The 18,118-nt window shown below is 40.4% G+C and overlaps 1 protein-coding gene across 1 annotated transcript; it reads left to right on the plus strand.

Moving 5' to 3' along the window:
• The first annotated feature begins 4,513 nt into the window (after positions 1-4,513).
• On the plus strand, positions 4,514-6,877 carry LOC125722945 (transcription factor Sox-1a). The gene has a single exon (XM_048999246.1). It carries the CDS (start codon positions 5,226-5,228, stop codon positions 6,252-6,254), a length of 1,029 nt encoding a protein of 342 aa, XP_048855203.1. The 5' UTR covers positions 4,514-5,225; the 3' UTR covers positions 6,255-6,877.
• Positions 6,878-18,118: the final 11,241 nt, after the last annotated feature.

The following is an 18,118-nucleotide window of genomic DNA, read 5'->3' on the forward strand; positions in this document are numbered from 1 at the left end:
GTTACAATAACAAGTTTGTCATTAAGGACTTTAATATTTTTCTTGATTTAGATAATGAATAAGCTGATAAACATTAGACAAGGACAACAAGCTATAGCTTATTTGACAAGCCGTACAAACCGAAAATAATTTATTTTCTAATGGTATTGAAAAATTATAATATTCGTCTCCAGGAGCGTAAGAACCGGTACTGACGAGGAGACATGAACCCCTGTATTTAATTTGGCTTCATTCGTCCCCAGCCCCCACCCCCAATAAGTAGACCTTTGCATTTTAATTATTAAGTTGTGTTTCCCCCCACAGCAAACTCTCTCCTACGTCCATGTTCGTCTCGGTCTTATACTTGTGAAAATCTCATAATTAACTGCTATTATATTTTACAGTTGCACCACCGACGTGCATTTGCCTTTAACGTTTGTGTTTTCATTATAATGGATCTTTTGCAGCGCGCGCGCAGTCATGCAGAGGTTCACGCACCCAGCTCGGCACCAGTATTACCAGTCTGTAAAACCAGATAAATAATCCATCAGGACCCCCTCTACCCTTCCAACCTCAATTACGTTTACAAAGTGCGCTTCGGAGCGACCGGCAACACCTGTCAGCCGACGGCCATTTTAAACTAGGCCTTCGCACAAGTTCAAGAGACACTTTAGCTTCACTTTTAGAGAAGAGGGGAAGGAACGAGGAGGGCTGTGCTGCTAAAGATAACGGTTTTTAAAAAGCAAAAAGCCGGTATTTAGCGGCTGAAAACCGAAATACCGAACGCCGTATAAACACGCTTCCAGTTTATGAAGTATTGATTGTACAGTGCCGCTAGGTAAAATGAAGCACTAAGATTGGTAATGGCATGTGAAATTGCACATTTCTGTCTGCACAAATACGACGATATACATAAGTATGCCAGAAAATGCTATTTTTGTAAAACCTTAAATTTCTTTTTAGGTGTGTCTCTTCTCATTTAATAGACTTAGTCAAAAGCAAAGTGTCGTATCCATATTGTATGTTTTAGGAACGTGTACTGCCAATGTCGCAGATGATTGACTTTTAATAACTCCTGGCGCTGTATATTCGAAAAGTAAATAGTAACTGATTACGCGGGATTAGGGTTATATGATAGTCTATTTCATTTGTAGACAGATGATATGTGACTCTTGATGTCAAAAGAAATGAAAATTGTGGAAACGCAAGGAGGTAGGGAAAATTCCGTAATGTAAAAGGGAGTGAATAGATTCTCCAAAGTGTTGTTCCCTAAGGCGGCGGAGGGAAGGGGGCGGGGGGGGGGGGGAGGTGGACGACCCTCATCACGACCCTTGCACTCGCCGCGTGCAACGGCAAATGTATATTAGGCTGCTCTTCGGAGGGGGCTGAAAGACCTCAGGAAATTTCCGAAAGCCTCCGTGAACGACAGAGAGGGATAAGACACAAGTAAATATCACCCCCCCTCCCCCGCCCACTGGGTCCACATTGCTAGTGATGATCAATTTGTACTCCTGTTTGTAAACGAGGGGTTTTGAAAACGTCGTTTAGTCCTTGCATACGATCCATTTATATTAAATGGTCTTTACTGCATTTAACTATAACAATTTTTATATGGGCCCTTCCGATAAATCCTAAATCACGTTTTGAGGCCCAATGAGAATGATGACTAAGAATAATGATGCAACAAACGTTAATATTTTGGAAGGATTAATACTGTTAGAATGATATGTAGAATTATTAGCACCGGCATTATTATAAAGTACATTATATATTATTAATACATTAAAATGTCCGCATGAATACATAAAAATGTATTATTGTTGTTTGCAATATTATTATATAAGAAATATTAATATTTCTTATATACACATTATGTTCTTGTTAAATGTGCAAATTTCTTAAAATATTATCACATCACAGAAACTTGTGAGTACAAATTTACAAAATATTAAAAAATATATTTTTACAAAGCCAAAAATGAAAAAAAAAACGTATTTGCATATTCGTGACATTGGAGCGATTAATCATTCTAACGTCCTCTTATTAATCATGCTGCTTGCAAATGGCGCATTAAATGCTAAAATGTATCATTATTTAGCTAAGTAAATGCGGATAAGTTATTTGTAATATACTGCATCATAGTGTGCCAGCCGTAACGGCACTGAATAGTTTTCAGTAATTTAAGAGAAAATTAAAATAATCAAATCAAATAAAAACGTCCCTCAAATCTACTAACTGTACTTATGATTTTACAATCAGATAACCCACACCTTAATTCATAATGGATACTGCCACCAAAGTAATACAATAGATTAAGCACAACAGTTGAAATGGCTCGGTCGGAGCCCAACTGTGATTTTTTAATTTATAGTTAGATAAATCCATCCAAATCTTATTTGTTACGATTACCTTCAAATGCTTATAGTTTTTGTATGAAAATTTCGGACGTTAGCTTTAGATCTTCGTGTCATAATTGTAGAATTAGTTTGTCGTTGTAGCTGGTCGTCATAGACGCGTTCGGGTTGTTCTTGTTGAATGTTTATGTACTGATGCTGGACGTATTGGTTTTATTACCAAATATCATCTAATATATATATAGACCTTTTCTAAAAATCTAGAAAAAGAAAAAACAGTAAATGTACGCATTCCGCTGATAAGCAATTTACACACTGCACCACCAAACAGATCTCCATCTGTTTTGTTCACATTAGTCTACTACAGTCGTTAATGGTTGTATAAATATTTCGGTTATGGTGAGCACTGGGAGCCACTGGGTGAGCAATAACATACAATTTTCGGTAGTCTATAGGACATCATGGATTCCGTGGTTAAAATATGCCCAGTTCTTCATTGCAAACCGGTAAAGTGCACGGCTTGAACACCGACGATTACGTGAGCGTTATGTAGTTAACACAATTACAGAACTAAAATACATCAGACCAGTGTTGTTTCTTTGTTAATTTAGCATCTTTGTGTGTCTAATTAAAACCTATAAATTCTGTTATTGTTATTAAAACGTTAACTGTTGCGTGAGGAAGTAATATTTTGTTTTGCCCTCAATTAGCAGTCGACTGGGGTTTTCAGAATAGGTCAGCTGTGAAATTTGAATTATACGGGGTAAGTGTTACTCAAAAGTTAAAACACATGCACTGCACCACTGAATGGGTTATAGTGTTTCGGGACTGTGACAAAATGTAACAGTTTATGTTATTCATCAATGTATTTAGGCCTATTTGCGTTCTCGTTTTTATTCATTAATTCGCCAAATGTACGGCTTGGTCGGCTCCAATTAAATAAATACCAATAGTTCCTGTAAATGCGCGCATTAAAAGATGACTGGGTCGGAGTAAAACATAATTGCTAGTACTAACTTTTTTTTAACTTGGTCAATCTTAATTTGAAACACAAATGTGCCTTTGTGGTTCAGATCTTCGTTCGTTGTGAGATCTTAAATTGGATATACACTTTGGGAATATATAGGTACAAATCGTAGGATATTTTTATAATGTTGCCTTTTTTTTCACCGGCTGTTTTGTTTGCTTTGGTCTGCGGCGTGTGCGCTAAATGCACCAGCAAACGGCCGCCGGCTGCAGTCCCGCCATCGTGCTCGCCTGCAGCCTGCGGGGCGCTGTCTTTCAGCACCACCTCGTGTGCTTGCGCCGCCTCCGCCACCAGCAGACGGCGGTCAAACTCTGCTGTATTCCCGCTGACTGATTTCCCGGGGGTCTCTGACCCGAATGTTCAAATTATGGTTCCGCGCTGTTAACGAATAGCAACGTTTATAAACTTTCATACTGACCTACTGCGGCGGCTGGATGTTTTCTATAGATACCCAGTAGTATTAGTGAACCTACTGAAATGACTGAATACAGTGTTATGACAGAACACCACTTGTACATAAGCGACTTTGTACGAAGGGAAAGAAGAAATACGATCGGCAAAGTACCTTTAGCCTCTTACATTTCTTCATAAATCTATAGGCCTATCTTAGATAGTCTATATGATAATTACCTAACAAAAAAACAGGTGCACATAAAAACACGGTACATGACGTTAATAGATGTCTACATATGTCTTTGCAGCACGCAAATAAATATCAGCCTCCTTGCGATCTTTTGCTAAGCGATTACAGTTTTAGTGTCTCATTCATGGCTTGCCTGTAGTACTGGGATACTGGACAAAAGTGCCTCGGCTGGCACGTGCTGTGGGCGTCAGTCACCTGTTTCTTAGCAACCGTCACAACAAGAGAGCACCTGTGGCTCCCATTTGAAAAAGGCTTTCACGGATTTAGTTTTTTAAAAGGGCAATGAGGCGAAAGTAACATAAAACTGTGCTTTAAATGCAGAGCGGAGAATTCAGTATCCTTAATTTTTTTTTTTTTTAAAAAAAAGAAAAATATTCCCCATAGCTAAACATCGCTTCCAGCATTTTAGAAAGAACATATTACAAGATTAGACAAGCACACTGATATTATTTAGGCAGATTTTTTAATCGTTACGTTTTAAGTAGAGATAAATAAAGTGGAACATTACAGTACATGTAAACCGAAATAAATTCGTATCCTATCTTAATTAAGAAATCCACGTTATTGGCTCATCAAGTCAGAAAAATGTGCGAAATATTATTATTATTATTATTGCTGTTGTTGCGTTTAGGTTCATAATTTATAAGTGTAGCGGTCCATACCCTTATGATAAAGTATACAGGACTGTGAAAAGTAGCCTATGAAAGACGAAGACTATCATTGTCTCGCTTACGTTTGATATTAACAAATGCGACGCTTTACTTGGCCAGAAAATGCTCTTCTAACTGGTTTATTACTATTTACCTTCCGTTAGAGGCGGTGGTGACCCCCTGTTACACCCCGCCTACTAGTTAGTTCTCACCTCTCTACGTCACCTGACCGAACACCATGCAAATCAAATCTTTTCTAAAACGCCATTGGCCGCCTTCAGCTCATTTAATCGCTGTCAGAGCGCATCGTATGGCTGCTGCTCTATTAACTTCCCTACACTGTTAGAGAAAGTAGCTCAAAGACGCTTTTCATCGCTGTGGATCTGAAAAGCAAAGTGGAGAGGGGGAAACACTCTGAAAAAGTCCAACGAAGTATCATTACCGTCCTGGATTACATTGCATTGTGTGCCTCGCTTTTTGCCGGAGGTTCGCTCGTTCGCACCAGCTGAGCCGGACTTTAGCTCAGAAACTGAATGTTCTTCTATATTGGTTAAAAAGTTAAATCCAGCTGAATGTATAGCATGATGATGGAAACGGACCTGCATTCCCCAGGACCGCAAACAAATACGAGTTCGGGGCAGACGGGGCCAAACAATGGAAGCAAATCTAACCAAGACCGGGTGAAGAGACCGATGAACGCGTTTATGGTTTGGTCTCGGGGTCAGCGGAGGAAGATGGCCCAGGAGAATCCCAAAATGCACAACTCCGAAATCAGCAAAAGGCTGGGTGCTGAGTGGAAAGTCATGTCGGAGGCGGAAAAGAGACCCTTTATTGACGAGGCGAAGCGGTTGCGGGCCATGCATATGAAAGAGCATCCGGATTACAAGTACCGACCCAGGAGGAAGACCAAGACCCTTCTGAAAAAAGACAAGTACTCCTTAGCTGGAGGTCTGCTCACCGGAGCTGGCAGTGGCGGTGGAGTTGGTCTAGGCGTCGGGATGAATCCGGCTGGGGTCGGACAGAGGTTAGAGAGTCCTGGGGGTCACGGTGGCACAGCAAGCGCGGGCTATGCACACATGAACGGCTGGGCAAACGGCGCTTACTCCGGCCAGGTCGCAGCTGCTGCAGCCGCCGCGGCGATGATGCAGGAGGCACAGCTCGCGTACAGCCAGCACCCGGGCAGCGGGACTCATCACCACCACGCACACCACCATCACCCTCACAACCCCCAGCCTATGCACCGCTACGACATGGCCGCTCTCCAGTATAGCCCCATCTCGAACTCCCAGAGTTACATGAGCGCCTCTCCGTCGGGGTACGGGGGAATTTCCTACGCTCAGCACCAGAACTCGAGTGTGGCTTCCTCGGGGGCTATTGGCGCCTTGGGGTCGCTGGTGAAATCGGAGCCAAGCGTGAGCCCTCCTGTCTCCACTCACTCCAGAGCTCCGTGTCCGGGAGACCTGAGGGAAATGATAAGCATGTATTTACCCACGGGCGATCCAGGTGACCCGTCAGTTCAAAGTAGGCTGCATACATTGCCACAGCACTATCAAAGTACCACAGCAGGGGTGAACGGCACAGTTCCGCTGACACATATTTAATCGTAAACAAAATGAATACAAACTGCAACGAACATACAGAAACTCTTAACCAAATATTTACCTCTTTTTTAGATTGTCACTTAACTACCTTTTGTACAGAATGTTTTGATGTTCATGTAAAATTTAAGTTAAATATTGTTTGGATGCCTTTTAGGAAAAAATGATAAGATATACCACAAGAAAACAACATGGTTTTGACATCGGCTACTATTCCATCATTTTGTTTATATTAAACCCTTAATTGTTCCATTTTTAGTTCATTGACTAATTAAACGTTTTAAACAATTGCGATTTTCCTGTAAATTCAATCTACTGGTTTTGAAGTCATCCCCATTTTCTGTGCGAAATGGCTATAGCGTTATTAACAAAAATTACAGTAGCAATTAAGTTGAACAAACACGAACATATTTTTAAAGTTTATAGATTTCCCCATTTGACATTTTCCCAGACGTTTGTAAACACGTGAGTTTCTGTATCTGAATGATTTATTTTTTGTTGTAATATTTCTTGTAAATTGTGAATATTTTTTCAATATTCTAGAAGCTGACAAGAGACTACATCTGTAAATAGTTTACTAAATGCATTTCTCTTAAAGAAAAAAAGAAGGAAATCTTGACATTGCTTTGAATTATGAGTTAAATAAATTTTACAGACATGCTGCCCTGGTTCTGAAAAAAGTGTCTCAAGTTTCATTACTTGTGTTATTGTGTGTTTCAAATGTAGTTAAAACTAATATTTCTAAACTATATTATTATTATTATTGTTGTCGTTATCAAGGTCATTGATGAAGTATTGTTCAGGTCAGTCGGTAAATAGACTTGTCTTTATCATTTAAAACCCTTTTCTTTGCAAAATAATGCATAAAATGTTTTGCTGAGTTAATCACTAAGGACAGGCCCGTTTGATACATGTTTATACGTAATAATACGTGCAGAATATGCAAATAAAAATGTAAATTATATTTGGTAAAAAAATAACCTCTAAATTGCTATTTTAATTTTAGTTAAGTTTTATATAAAATAAATTACAACCAATTACACAGAAGCGAAGGCAGAAGGGTTTAGTTTGTAAGTCAGCGGGTTAAACACCGTTTGCCAAAAAAAATAAAAATAAAATGCTTTGTAAAATTTAAATCCAAACCGATCGTCCATAAATTCTTCAGGTTTTGATACTATTACATGCAGCCATATTTGTCGCTCGAAGAACTTACGTGAGTATAGTTTTTTTCCTAGTTCTGTTCGTATTTAGTAAGCAATCAAATTTTGCCACAATATATTTGATGTCAAACGTGGTTATGCAAGTAAAATGAATATATTTTCGCATGGAATCTATAATCTAATATCGTCTCTGTCTTTAGTATAAAGGGAACAGACCAGAAGGCAAACTTTAACACCTGTTGAATGGCAGTGTCTGGTTTTCAAAGGGAATTTCTAATGCTTTGATTTTTAATTTTTAAGAGCAGTTTCGGTGTCAGCTATCCCTTCAGAAAGCCAGTTGTGCGCGGTACTGGACGTTGACAGCCCGTTACCGTTTCACGGAAGATTTACAACAGTGGCGCTTAAATGCAGCATGAAGCCAACTCAGAATGCTGAAACCAGTTTTTCTCAATCTATTTCATTTCATTTATTTTATTGCCATTTTATTTTACGTGCGCATTTTTCTTTATAAACATTTGTGAATTGATTTAAATTCAGCCTTTAATATAATGCTTCTGTAACTGACAATCGCTATGTCTATTTCTTTTTCCTGTAAGCCACAAACTAAACGATAGACTTGTTTATTTCTTCCTATCCCACCTTAAAACTGTCATATTTTTGACTACCAGGACTTATTTTAATTGTTGAAAATGTATAATAATTAATTATAACATTATTGTGTTCGTTTTGCATAAGAAAGATGCGTTTAGGAGAGATTAGGGTACATCGTATAAAATGATGTAACATTGACAATAGCTACATTATAACAAGAGGAGAGAATAAATAATCAGTAAAACGCAATTTCTGAGATTTTTTACTTAGAACCTGCTTAATGATTATGTTTTGCGCAGATGCACTTTTTTAAAAAGGCATCATCACTATTACAATCAGGCTGGAATTTTTTACCTAAAACAGGCCTATAAATTGTCTGTTACACATAACGGTGCTAAAATAAAGCGATACGCTAACATGTTTTTTATCTTGTTCTTTAATGTATTGTCATTTTCAATAATTAATTTCTTCTTCTTTCACTACAAAAAAATAAGGATATTTAATTGCCGTCCTGTTAAAATGGCTTACTCTGTTTTCCGTGGACTGAAATTAAAAAGCGATTCGGTTATTTGCTTGTTTAGGATCCAGGGGTCAAAGTTCAGGCTTCCTTCCTTGATCTTTTAACAAAGAATGTCCATTTAAATGCGGAGTGCTGTAGATGAAAAGAAAATCAGAAATTCATTGGTGGATGGATCCTCGGCCGATGTATTACCCGCTAGATGCAGACATGGGCACACGTTTTAAAACCTTTTCCACTTCAGCTAAATCCGTCTGGGAACCAGGGGAGCCTTTGAATTACTTATTCGCTTTGTATCAAATAATGAACTATTTATATGTGAAAAATACTGAGAACATTATATATGTGAAAACGGACGTGTACAACGTCGGGAGGCTTAATATTCATTCACCGAGACTTTATATTGTTTTTTTCTTTTTTTGGCGCGGGGGGAGGGGGGATAACGATGCACTGAATTATGAAGCCGTCAAGGAAATTTCGCTAGCCCTCCGTTAGGTGTCAGATGGGATTAAGATGGATGAGAAGAGTAGTAGAGAGTTTTTTGTGTCGCGGAGAATAGGATTAGTCAGCAGAGGGGTTGACCCCAAGGGTCAGCGGCAAGTCAATCTTTTACAATTACCGCCGGAACCGTGACGTCATCCGCTGAGATCTCCGGCAACAAGTGGTTCTGCCCGCGGACCCAAACTCCGGGAATGCGTTTCTCTCAAGTCCTGACTTTCCGTGTGGTAATTCAATATATACAATAAATAATAAACTCAATTAGGTTTCTATATTATTATTTGTGCCAAAAATCACTAATGAACGCTTCGCAGACATATATTATATATAATAACTTATATTAACAGTTCATTGATCATATTTCTATAGCATACAATAGAAATGCGTATTTGAATTAAATGGCAAAATAATATTGTAACCCTATACTATTCAAGTACAATGATTTTAATCTGCCTATGACGTGTCCCATTAATGCAAAGTTAAATATAAATTAAATATAGTTATATAAATTGACATTTAAGACGTTTCATATTGGGGAGGTCCTCTGTAGCTACTTTTACCAGTACTGAATGAATTACAGTCCGACGAAATGTTAAGCTTTTTAGATAGTAGGACTGAATGTTGTAAACTATCGACTGTATGACACTGAAAAGGAAAATTTTAAGCCTGTTGCTTCTACGAGCGTCTCAATCTATTATTAAAATATGATTATCTATCTATCTATCTATCTATCTATCTATCTATCTATCTATCTATCTATCTATCTATCTGTCTGTCTGTCTATCTATCAAGCATATTTATCTATCTAAATAATCTTTTAATTTCTTTATTTGTTTATATGAAGTATGGATGACTAATTTTATATAACTCTGTGTCAACCTTGAAAGTGCGCACCCTGGTTTTACACTCAGTCACGTTTTATCCACACGTCATCAGTGTCAGTGGTGGCTTATTAGATTTCCCTATAAAACCTTAATGAAATTATTGTACCAAGCAACACACGGTCCTCTTTTGATACACAGTGCTATCTGAAATACAGTCAGCAGATAATGCGGACACTGAAACGAGATAATCACTTGAATGACGCCCATGCACTTTTCTTCAATGATGGGAGCGAAGTGCAGGGTTAGCAAACAAACTTACTGACATCAGACGTGAAGGGCGAATTTCCCCCTTCGGTGTAGTGCAGGTGATCGAAACTACGTTAACAGTTACGTGGAGTTCACTCCAGCCTGGGTACGCATCGCTATAAAATAATTGCTATACGAGCGGCTATGTGCGGTGTCCTATCTACAGATGCAGAGGCCTGAGGATTTGCATTGGAAAACAAAACGACGCGTAAGTCGTGGCGCATTGCCAAATAAAAAAAGAAATGTTTATATATATATCACCAAAATAATATATTGCTGTAAAGGTGGGAAGTGGGAGGGGAACCTCTGACCAGTAAATCTCTTCAGGATGTGATACCCTTATCTTGTAGCCACCGATATATTCAGCACCAGGAAGCCGTCGCATTTGGCTCGTATTTGTTATTTGTAAACCCGATCTCTTGCACTTGGTGTCCTAAATGTGGATAATTAGCATCAGTTTATCACGCCTCTGCATATTTTCTCTCCTTTCCAAAAACGCACGCTGCCATTGGGCGCCATTCTGTCACAGAAGATTACGGAGACAGATTGCATAGAACGAATGTGCTGAACGAGATTAGAGGGGAATAGAAATAGCAACTGGGCCAATAAATTCCTCGCGAGGGCCTTATCGTGCAATTACACGTTGACATGTTTAACAATCTTCCAGCCTCTTAATCCGCCGCCCTTCCAAGAGCAGAAATGCTGCAACGTACTTTCTGCTGAACGCCCTTACAGTCGAACCCCAAAACGTTGCCGTATATTATAAATCCCCCTCCCACCCCGCCTCACCACCACCACGAGCACCACCAAAAATGAACACAAACTTTATTTTGAAAAGTTCTACCTCCCATTTCTGCTTTCCGCATAATTCACCTTCTGCACACTTTCTGCGCGGCCATCATTTAGAAGTATGGTTCATAATTCTGACTATTTTTAAAACTGTTAAGACATAGCATTGTTTTAAAATGCTTACCCATTAAACTAACATACGCTTAACTATATAGAAAAGTATTAACATCAGATTTAGAGCAGACGTGAGAATATTCCCGTACCATGAACTCATCATCAAATGTGTTCGATACAGAGAAATATGAATTGAGATTATAATGATCAAGTATGAACAACAAAATGACCTTGAGTGACGAACAAATAGCAAAAAGTATTTTCCAGACCTCCTCCTCTGTGAGTGATGAGGAACATGTTTTGACTCGATCATTTGTTAGAGTTCGTCTTGACCCCCCCCCCCCCCCCCCCAACACACACACGCACACACACACACGCAGATACGCTCCCACCCCCCCTTGTTCCCGGGGTCTGTGGCTGCGCGGTCTGTGTGGGAGTGATTGTGAGTGACTCTGCTGGAATTTGGCAGAACCCGGTTTTGGAGAGTCGCCCCACGCTGACTCCCATTCAGCGGGCCGGCTCGCTGTGAGGTTGGGAAGTTTCACTCAGCCGTGCACTCAATGGCTCCACAAAGCTGATTACAAGCCTCAGCGAATTCCTGAAGGGACAGAGCAGCAGTGCAGGTGCAAGGGGGCCTGGGGAAGCCTTCAGAACAGTGACAGGACGGGACGGGCTGGGAAGGGCCTGGACCACACAAAACCGAGCTCCCCGCGGGAACGGACCGCAGTCTTGGGAAAAGATTTAGCAGAATGAGAGTGGGACAGACGCGGTGCACTTTAAAACGAACTCAGCCCTCGAAATAACCAGCAAATAATGTTGTCAACATAAAACTGGAGGGGAACTGAACATAAACATATTTTATTAACATGACTGGCAGGCCATGCACTGCCACGAAAAGTGAAGTGGATTTCACTGGTAATTTTACACCAGAGAAAGTAACGCACTTATTAGTTTACGTTACTCTTAGGCGTTAAGCCGGTGATTCGCTTGTCAGTCTCCAAAACCTCCTGCGTCCAGCTTTTGAGATATGCGGAAAAAACACTCGCCAAAGTTATTTAGTGAGGTTCACGAATGCAGTGGTGTGTCAGGTTAGATGCACTGACAGCTATTTAAAGCAAGTGTAGAGACTATGATTGGTATGAAAAAAAATAATGAAAAATTTGGGGATTAAATATTTTAAGAACAAAATACATTACCGTTTTAAAATAAAGTATAAATAATTTATTTAAACTGAAACAATACAACTAGACTAAGTTAAGTTCAAGGTTTTTCGCCAAATCCCTCCATAAAACTGCAGCAGATAAAGCAACAACAACAACAACAACAACAACAACAATAATAATAATAATAATAATAATAATAATAATAATAATCATGCAGTACTATGCGCTTCCATGCTTTGGCCAGAAGAATTTTGTCAATTTCTAACTATCAGTTGCTGGGGAGAAACAGAGCATCCCTAGGGACAGGTAACCCGCTTGCCACTGGCCGGCCGATTTCTCATTTCCCACAAATGAATATTAATCTGAACGCAGTAACGCATAAAGAATCCATTGTCCGTCGTGTTCCTGTCTGTTTGACAGGAGACGGGCTATTGCTATAAATTTATAAGGCAATATGCCCTTTCGATTGATCATACATGTCGCCGCCGTCTTCATTTATTTATTTGTCCATTTATTAATTTGTTTGTTTGTTTTAGCCCGCATTGTGTATTCAAATTTACGTGCTATTCTGTTTTGTAAACACGCAAAACAGTTATAACACTGGAATACCCAAACCACGTTTTTGCTTGCATGCACATTCGAAATGGCCTTAACAAAACCACAAATGACAATTAAAACAACCGCAAACTTTAAATAAACCTTTCAGTAACATATTCTTACATTTCCCCGTATTCGCCGTGCGTTATCCAGTCCCTGACTTAGGGTAAAAAATGCCAGTCCACTAATTTCTCTTTGTCTGTTTACTAATTCAAGTGAACTTGATATGTCTTCAAAGCTAACAGCGGGTAATTGTCTGTTTTATTCGCTGTGGTCTCAATCACAATCAGTTATCTTAAAACCTCGTGTTCAATACGACCTCCAAGTGAACAGAGAGACGGGACAGAGGTTACGGAAGGTGGGTTCACCGTTATATTGCCCATAAATACTTAATTCCTTGGTGTTTAATGCTAGTTGACTGGTGGATACATTTGCATGAAGTTTTAAAGTGCATGAGGTCACTTTTGCAGGGTTGGTCACCATGCAGGTTAATCCTTATTTGTACATCAGCTATTGATGTTGCTTCGTTAGACATATTTGAAAGTTTAATTGCTCTGAAATTACTTCCCGGTTTCTGTTTTTATTGATTTATCTCCATTTTCTTTATTTATTTTAGTTGATGAATAACATTATGAAACAACTAAGTATTAAATACAGTTAAGTCTCTTGTATAATGGCGAATAAGTATTAAAACGTGCTGAAAACTTTGGCTAGCCAACATGAGTTAAAAAAAGAGGAAATAGTTTCATAACTATGTCGCTTTAAGCATATCGGATAGTTGTGGTATTTGTAGAAGATATTTTTCCAAGTTCCCATACTTCTGCTCCAAATAAATTCCTAATCCATGTCTTCTCTGCCCTCACCTGAGTCCTGTCAGCACCGCCGTCTTTGGCTGATTACAGAACAAAAGCGCTCTCCCGGACTGGCTATGGTAGTCAATCAAGCAGAACGGACTATACAAATGGAGGAGAAAGGCGAGAAGATGGCCAGCGCTGGCCCCAATTGTTAGGCCAATTTCACAGCACCACACAGCTGCGGCGCTACAGTCGTCTCGGGCACTCTCTTAAATTATGTATCGACGCCTTGAGTGTAAATTGGATCCCAAAAAAACTACAAACAAGTTAATTCTAGATTATTAAATCTCTCATTCGTTAGATTTGAAGTGGACCCACTGAATACTGAGTAGTGTGAAAGCGACTTGCTAATAACTGCCACCGAACTGGGTAAAAGTTTAATTAAAGAAGTTTATTTCTTCTGGGTGATTCACAGCCGTTATACATATTCAGTCGGCCGGCGGTCTAATTTCCATGCAGTTCGCGTCTGCTCCGGACGTCGACATCCCTACAACTGTTTGTCTCCTACTGTTTGGGTTAATGCAGCAGGAAAGTCGGCACAATAATCGGTAAGATTGTACTTAGAAAGAAGATGGGGGGATTATTACAATTCCAACTTGATATGCATCCTTTCTGAAGTTCTTAATCTTTCAAATGAGCGAAAGAACAAATGCACTTTGTATTCAACGCTGATGTAACGATCGTGAGACTTTCAGGTATTTATGGCTGAATTACGCACCGGGAAGGCAATTAAATAATCATACGGGGCAACTGACCGAGCATCTGGGAGAGAGAGGGAGAGAGGAGGGGGGACGCGTGATGAAGAATGAGTTCGTAAGAGTGAAGCAGCTCGTTCTCATTTAAATAACTCGCCTTTTCCTCAGAGGACACGTACTTCGTCCGTTGTACGTGGGAGCTGTCCGAGTGCTGAATTCAGGCAGCCCCGACTTAAAGGAAGAAAGTCCACCTTCTGGATTTGTGTAAATGCAATATTTGCCCTGCTATTTAAAGTAAACTGTCTCTCAGCACTTCAGCGGCGACAGTCCGATAGTAATGTCACATGCATGCACTTTCGAGTCGCAGAGACGCATCGTATTTTCCAAATATCCTGCTTCAAAGACACACAACTGAACTGTTTCTTATACACAAATATAGACCACGAAGAAGAGGGTGAGGCGCGCCCTTTCATCATCAACCAGCTTGGAATAGCCATTTAATAAACCCAACCTTAAATCTTGGATATCAAATAAGTAGCCTATTATACTTAGACCTATTTAAAATAGAGACGCGTGTTAAACCTGTGTTACTTTGAGAAACTGCGCACAGATTTTAAAATTAATTTCTGGGGCTAATCCGAACCAGTCTGGCGTTTTGTAATCGCTGTATTCACCTTCTAATTTCTACATTAGAACAACCTTGTGCTAAAGTTATTATTTAAAAACGAGAACAGTAGCATGATTGATCTTTTAAGAAGTAAGACTGAGAACCTGTGAACGTTTTCTTTTATTAGCTGGCGTCGCCTGACGTATCTACACGCCTTCGTGTTTAATGTATGTTATCAGTGTGAAATGAGGAAACATACGTTACAGTAAAGTCATTTTCCTCTTATTCTACGATTACAGTCTCAGATAGAGAATTTCCAGGGAACCAGCCGCTGATGAAGTCCAGCTCTCTTGAGTCACGGATCCCAGGATAATTCATCTTAAGCAGTTGTGTTTCTTTGCATTTACATACGGAATATAAATGCTTATATGCCAAAGAACTCAGTTTTAATGTCGGCGTACTCAAATAAGATGATGTATACCATGAAAAAGAAGCGCGAAACTGTGCCTTTGATAGTGTCGCGGAAGATCCTCCAGAAATTTCTAAAATAATAAATAGTTAAATGTTTTTTCTTTACTGTGTAAATTCAAAAACCTTTGTCCTTAAGGGAGATGCTATATTAACCATAATTCGTGACATTAAACACTGAACTAAGTGGACTAAACTAACGTCTTGGAGTAACTCGCCATAGAAGTTTTACATAAATCAAAGAACGGTCACTTTTGTCCGTGAACGCTGTGATAGAACCTACTTACCACAATAGTACTAGAGAAGAAATATGCGTGCTTGTGAATGATTAGAGACATTTTTATGTTAGAATTTAGAGGCATTGTTTATACATTTAACCGGAGTGTTTGCAGTGGGTATGACTGCGGTTATGTGTGGGTGGTCAAATTAATGTCAAGTACCTTACATTTATTGAAAAAACTGCTTTAAATCCCAGTAATATGTCATATAAGCAAATAATCCTTAAATAACCAATCAGTAAGTTTTACACACAGCATGCTATAGCTGTATGAGGGTTCATCACTGTTTCTTATTGAAGAATGAGCAAAGATGTGGACTTCAAACTAACCCAAGTGCAGATTAAACTGGATCTCTTTCTTAGATCTATGTCTTTACGGGGAAGTTGAAGTTCAGCTCCCCGGTACTTGTGTCCCATTTGTTGTCTTGCTGCTCGCAGCAACAACAAACTTTGACTTTCCCTGGAAATATCGTCATGGCTCTGCAGTTCCCGAATAATGAAAGCCAGGCATTTCTCGTCAATGGATGGCTCATTGATTTCAGACGTCGTCTTTGATTTTTCATATGGAAAACAAACGTGATCCACTCTGTAAGTCCAAACACACAAACATTCATGCAGAAAACGCTGGCCATCATGCGCGCGCACACACACACACATACACACACACACACGCTCGCAGAGCGACAAAGAGAGGCACTGTCCTTCAGTGTTGGATACAAGGCTCCCCGGATGATCGATGGCTGTGGGTTTTGCAGACTCCCACGGGTCCACCGGTCTTTGCAGAATAATGACACCTCCCGTCGTGTGTTATTACTTAAAGACCATGCCGCAGCAAAATTGCAACTTAATGGGAGGGTGTTTTTAAGAGTTTCATAGCCCTAAGTGTCGACTGTACGATCCTCACTTTCTTCCTTCTGTTCTCGGCTTTGTCTTCAGAGAAGCATCTCCTCTGCCACTTTCTAATCTCTCTCTCTCTCTCTCTCTCTCTCTCTCTGCCCATACAAAGACAGACACGCTGGGTCTGCCAGCAGGGCAGGAGGATGCTCTCGTAAATGTCTGTGTTTTATTTTTGTTGTTTTTTTTCTGAGCTTTGAAACAGAGGTTCAAAATTGGCCTCCGACAAGGCAGGGGGACCAACACAGGAGAGCCGGGACTCGCCGGTTTCGTCTGGGGCGTTTCATCGTCATGCCCACAAACCGAGGGCATTCCTTGTTGGAAAGGATGTCTGCCATTTTGTCAGGTGTCTTGTTTGTCTATAAAAAGTGTGTTGCGGTAGGGATGAGCAATAAACACAAACACCGCCTTGGGTGTGTTTTCGGCCTCTTGTTAGGGGGCTGTCTGTCCTCCAAAGGAACTGACAGTGCCGTCAGCACTTACCAGTTCCTCTTGCCTTGTACCCGTTTTCAGGAGCTAATGAAATAAAGAGAAAATGGAGATAAAATGGCAGACGGATATAGGAATAACCTCGCATATAATTCCGCGTCGTTGGCAGCGAGACGAGAGGTCGGCTGAGCCGGGTTTCACCGGGGAGGGTTAATTAGCGCAGCGAAAAGCTCCGCGGCGGGGTGGAGGTGGGGGTGAACTCATTGTGCCCCTTTAGGCCCACGCCAGACTGATTAGCACCGATATTCCCGCCTGCTGGTTTGGTCACAGCTTCTCTTGGATCTGGTCTGTGGTCGGTGACTCAGGTGAGAAATCCTGGCACTCGGAAGGGCAGCTTCACCCACTCTGGGGTTCTTCCTCTCTTGGGATCACAAATCCTAGTGCAAACCCCCCCCCCCCCCCCCCCACCATCACCACTATCAAGAGTGTACCAGGGCCACCACCAGACTGTAGACAAACTGTGTCCCTACACTAGTTAGGGAAGGAACTACTGAAAAGGTCATTTCAAATCAAATATGTTGGACCCGCTAACTCATCAAGACACAGCTGTCACTCTGAAAACTGGATAAACACGAGAAATCTTGAGTTGAAGAGACCAAAGGAGGCTCACCACTGAGCTTAACTTGGACAGAAGCTCCCTTCAGCTCTCTCCGTGTTTGTGAGACACAAGCCCACTAATGTCGGTGGTGAGGGAGACAAGGACAGCAGAAAGTCCAGGTGAAACTGATGGACCGGGGTGGGGGCTGCACATAGGCAAAAGTGCTGGGGGCAACTGATAGCTCACAGCTGCCCTCATGACCTTTGACCCCCCCCCCCCCTTAGCAGGCCCAAGAACATTTAGATGAATAAGATAATGTTTACATAGCCTGACATTTTCTACAGTTAACTGATTTGATGCACAGAGAGCTGCAGCTGCTCTTACGGTCATTTGACTCCATTCAGAATGCTCTGCAGATAATGTGAAAAAATGTATAATGCAAATGAGTCATGAAATATTTGCCTTACGAGTTATTTAGCTCATTTG

The sequence above is a fragment of the Brienomyrus brachyistius genome, unplaced genomic scaffold (assembly GCF_023856365.1).
Source record: "Brienomyrus brachyistius isolate T26 unplaced genomic scaffold, BBRACH_0.4 scaffold44, whole genome shotgun sequence".
NCBI lineage: Eukaryota > Metazoa > Chordata > Actinopteri > Osteoglossiformes > Mormyridae > Brienomyrus > Brienomyrus brachyistius.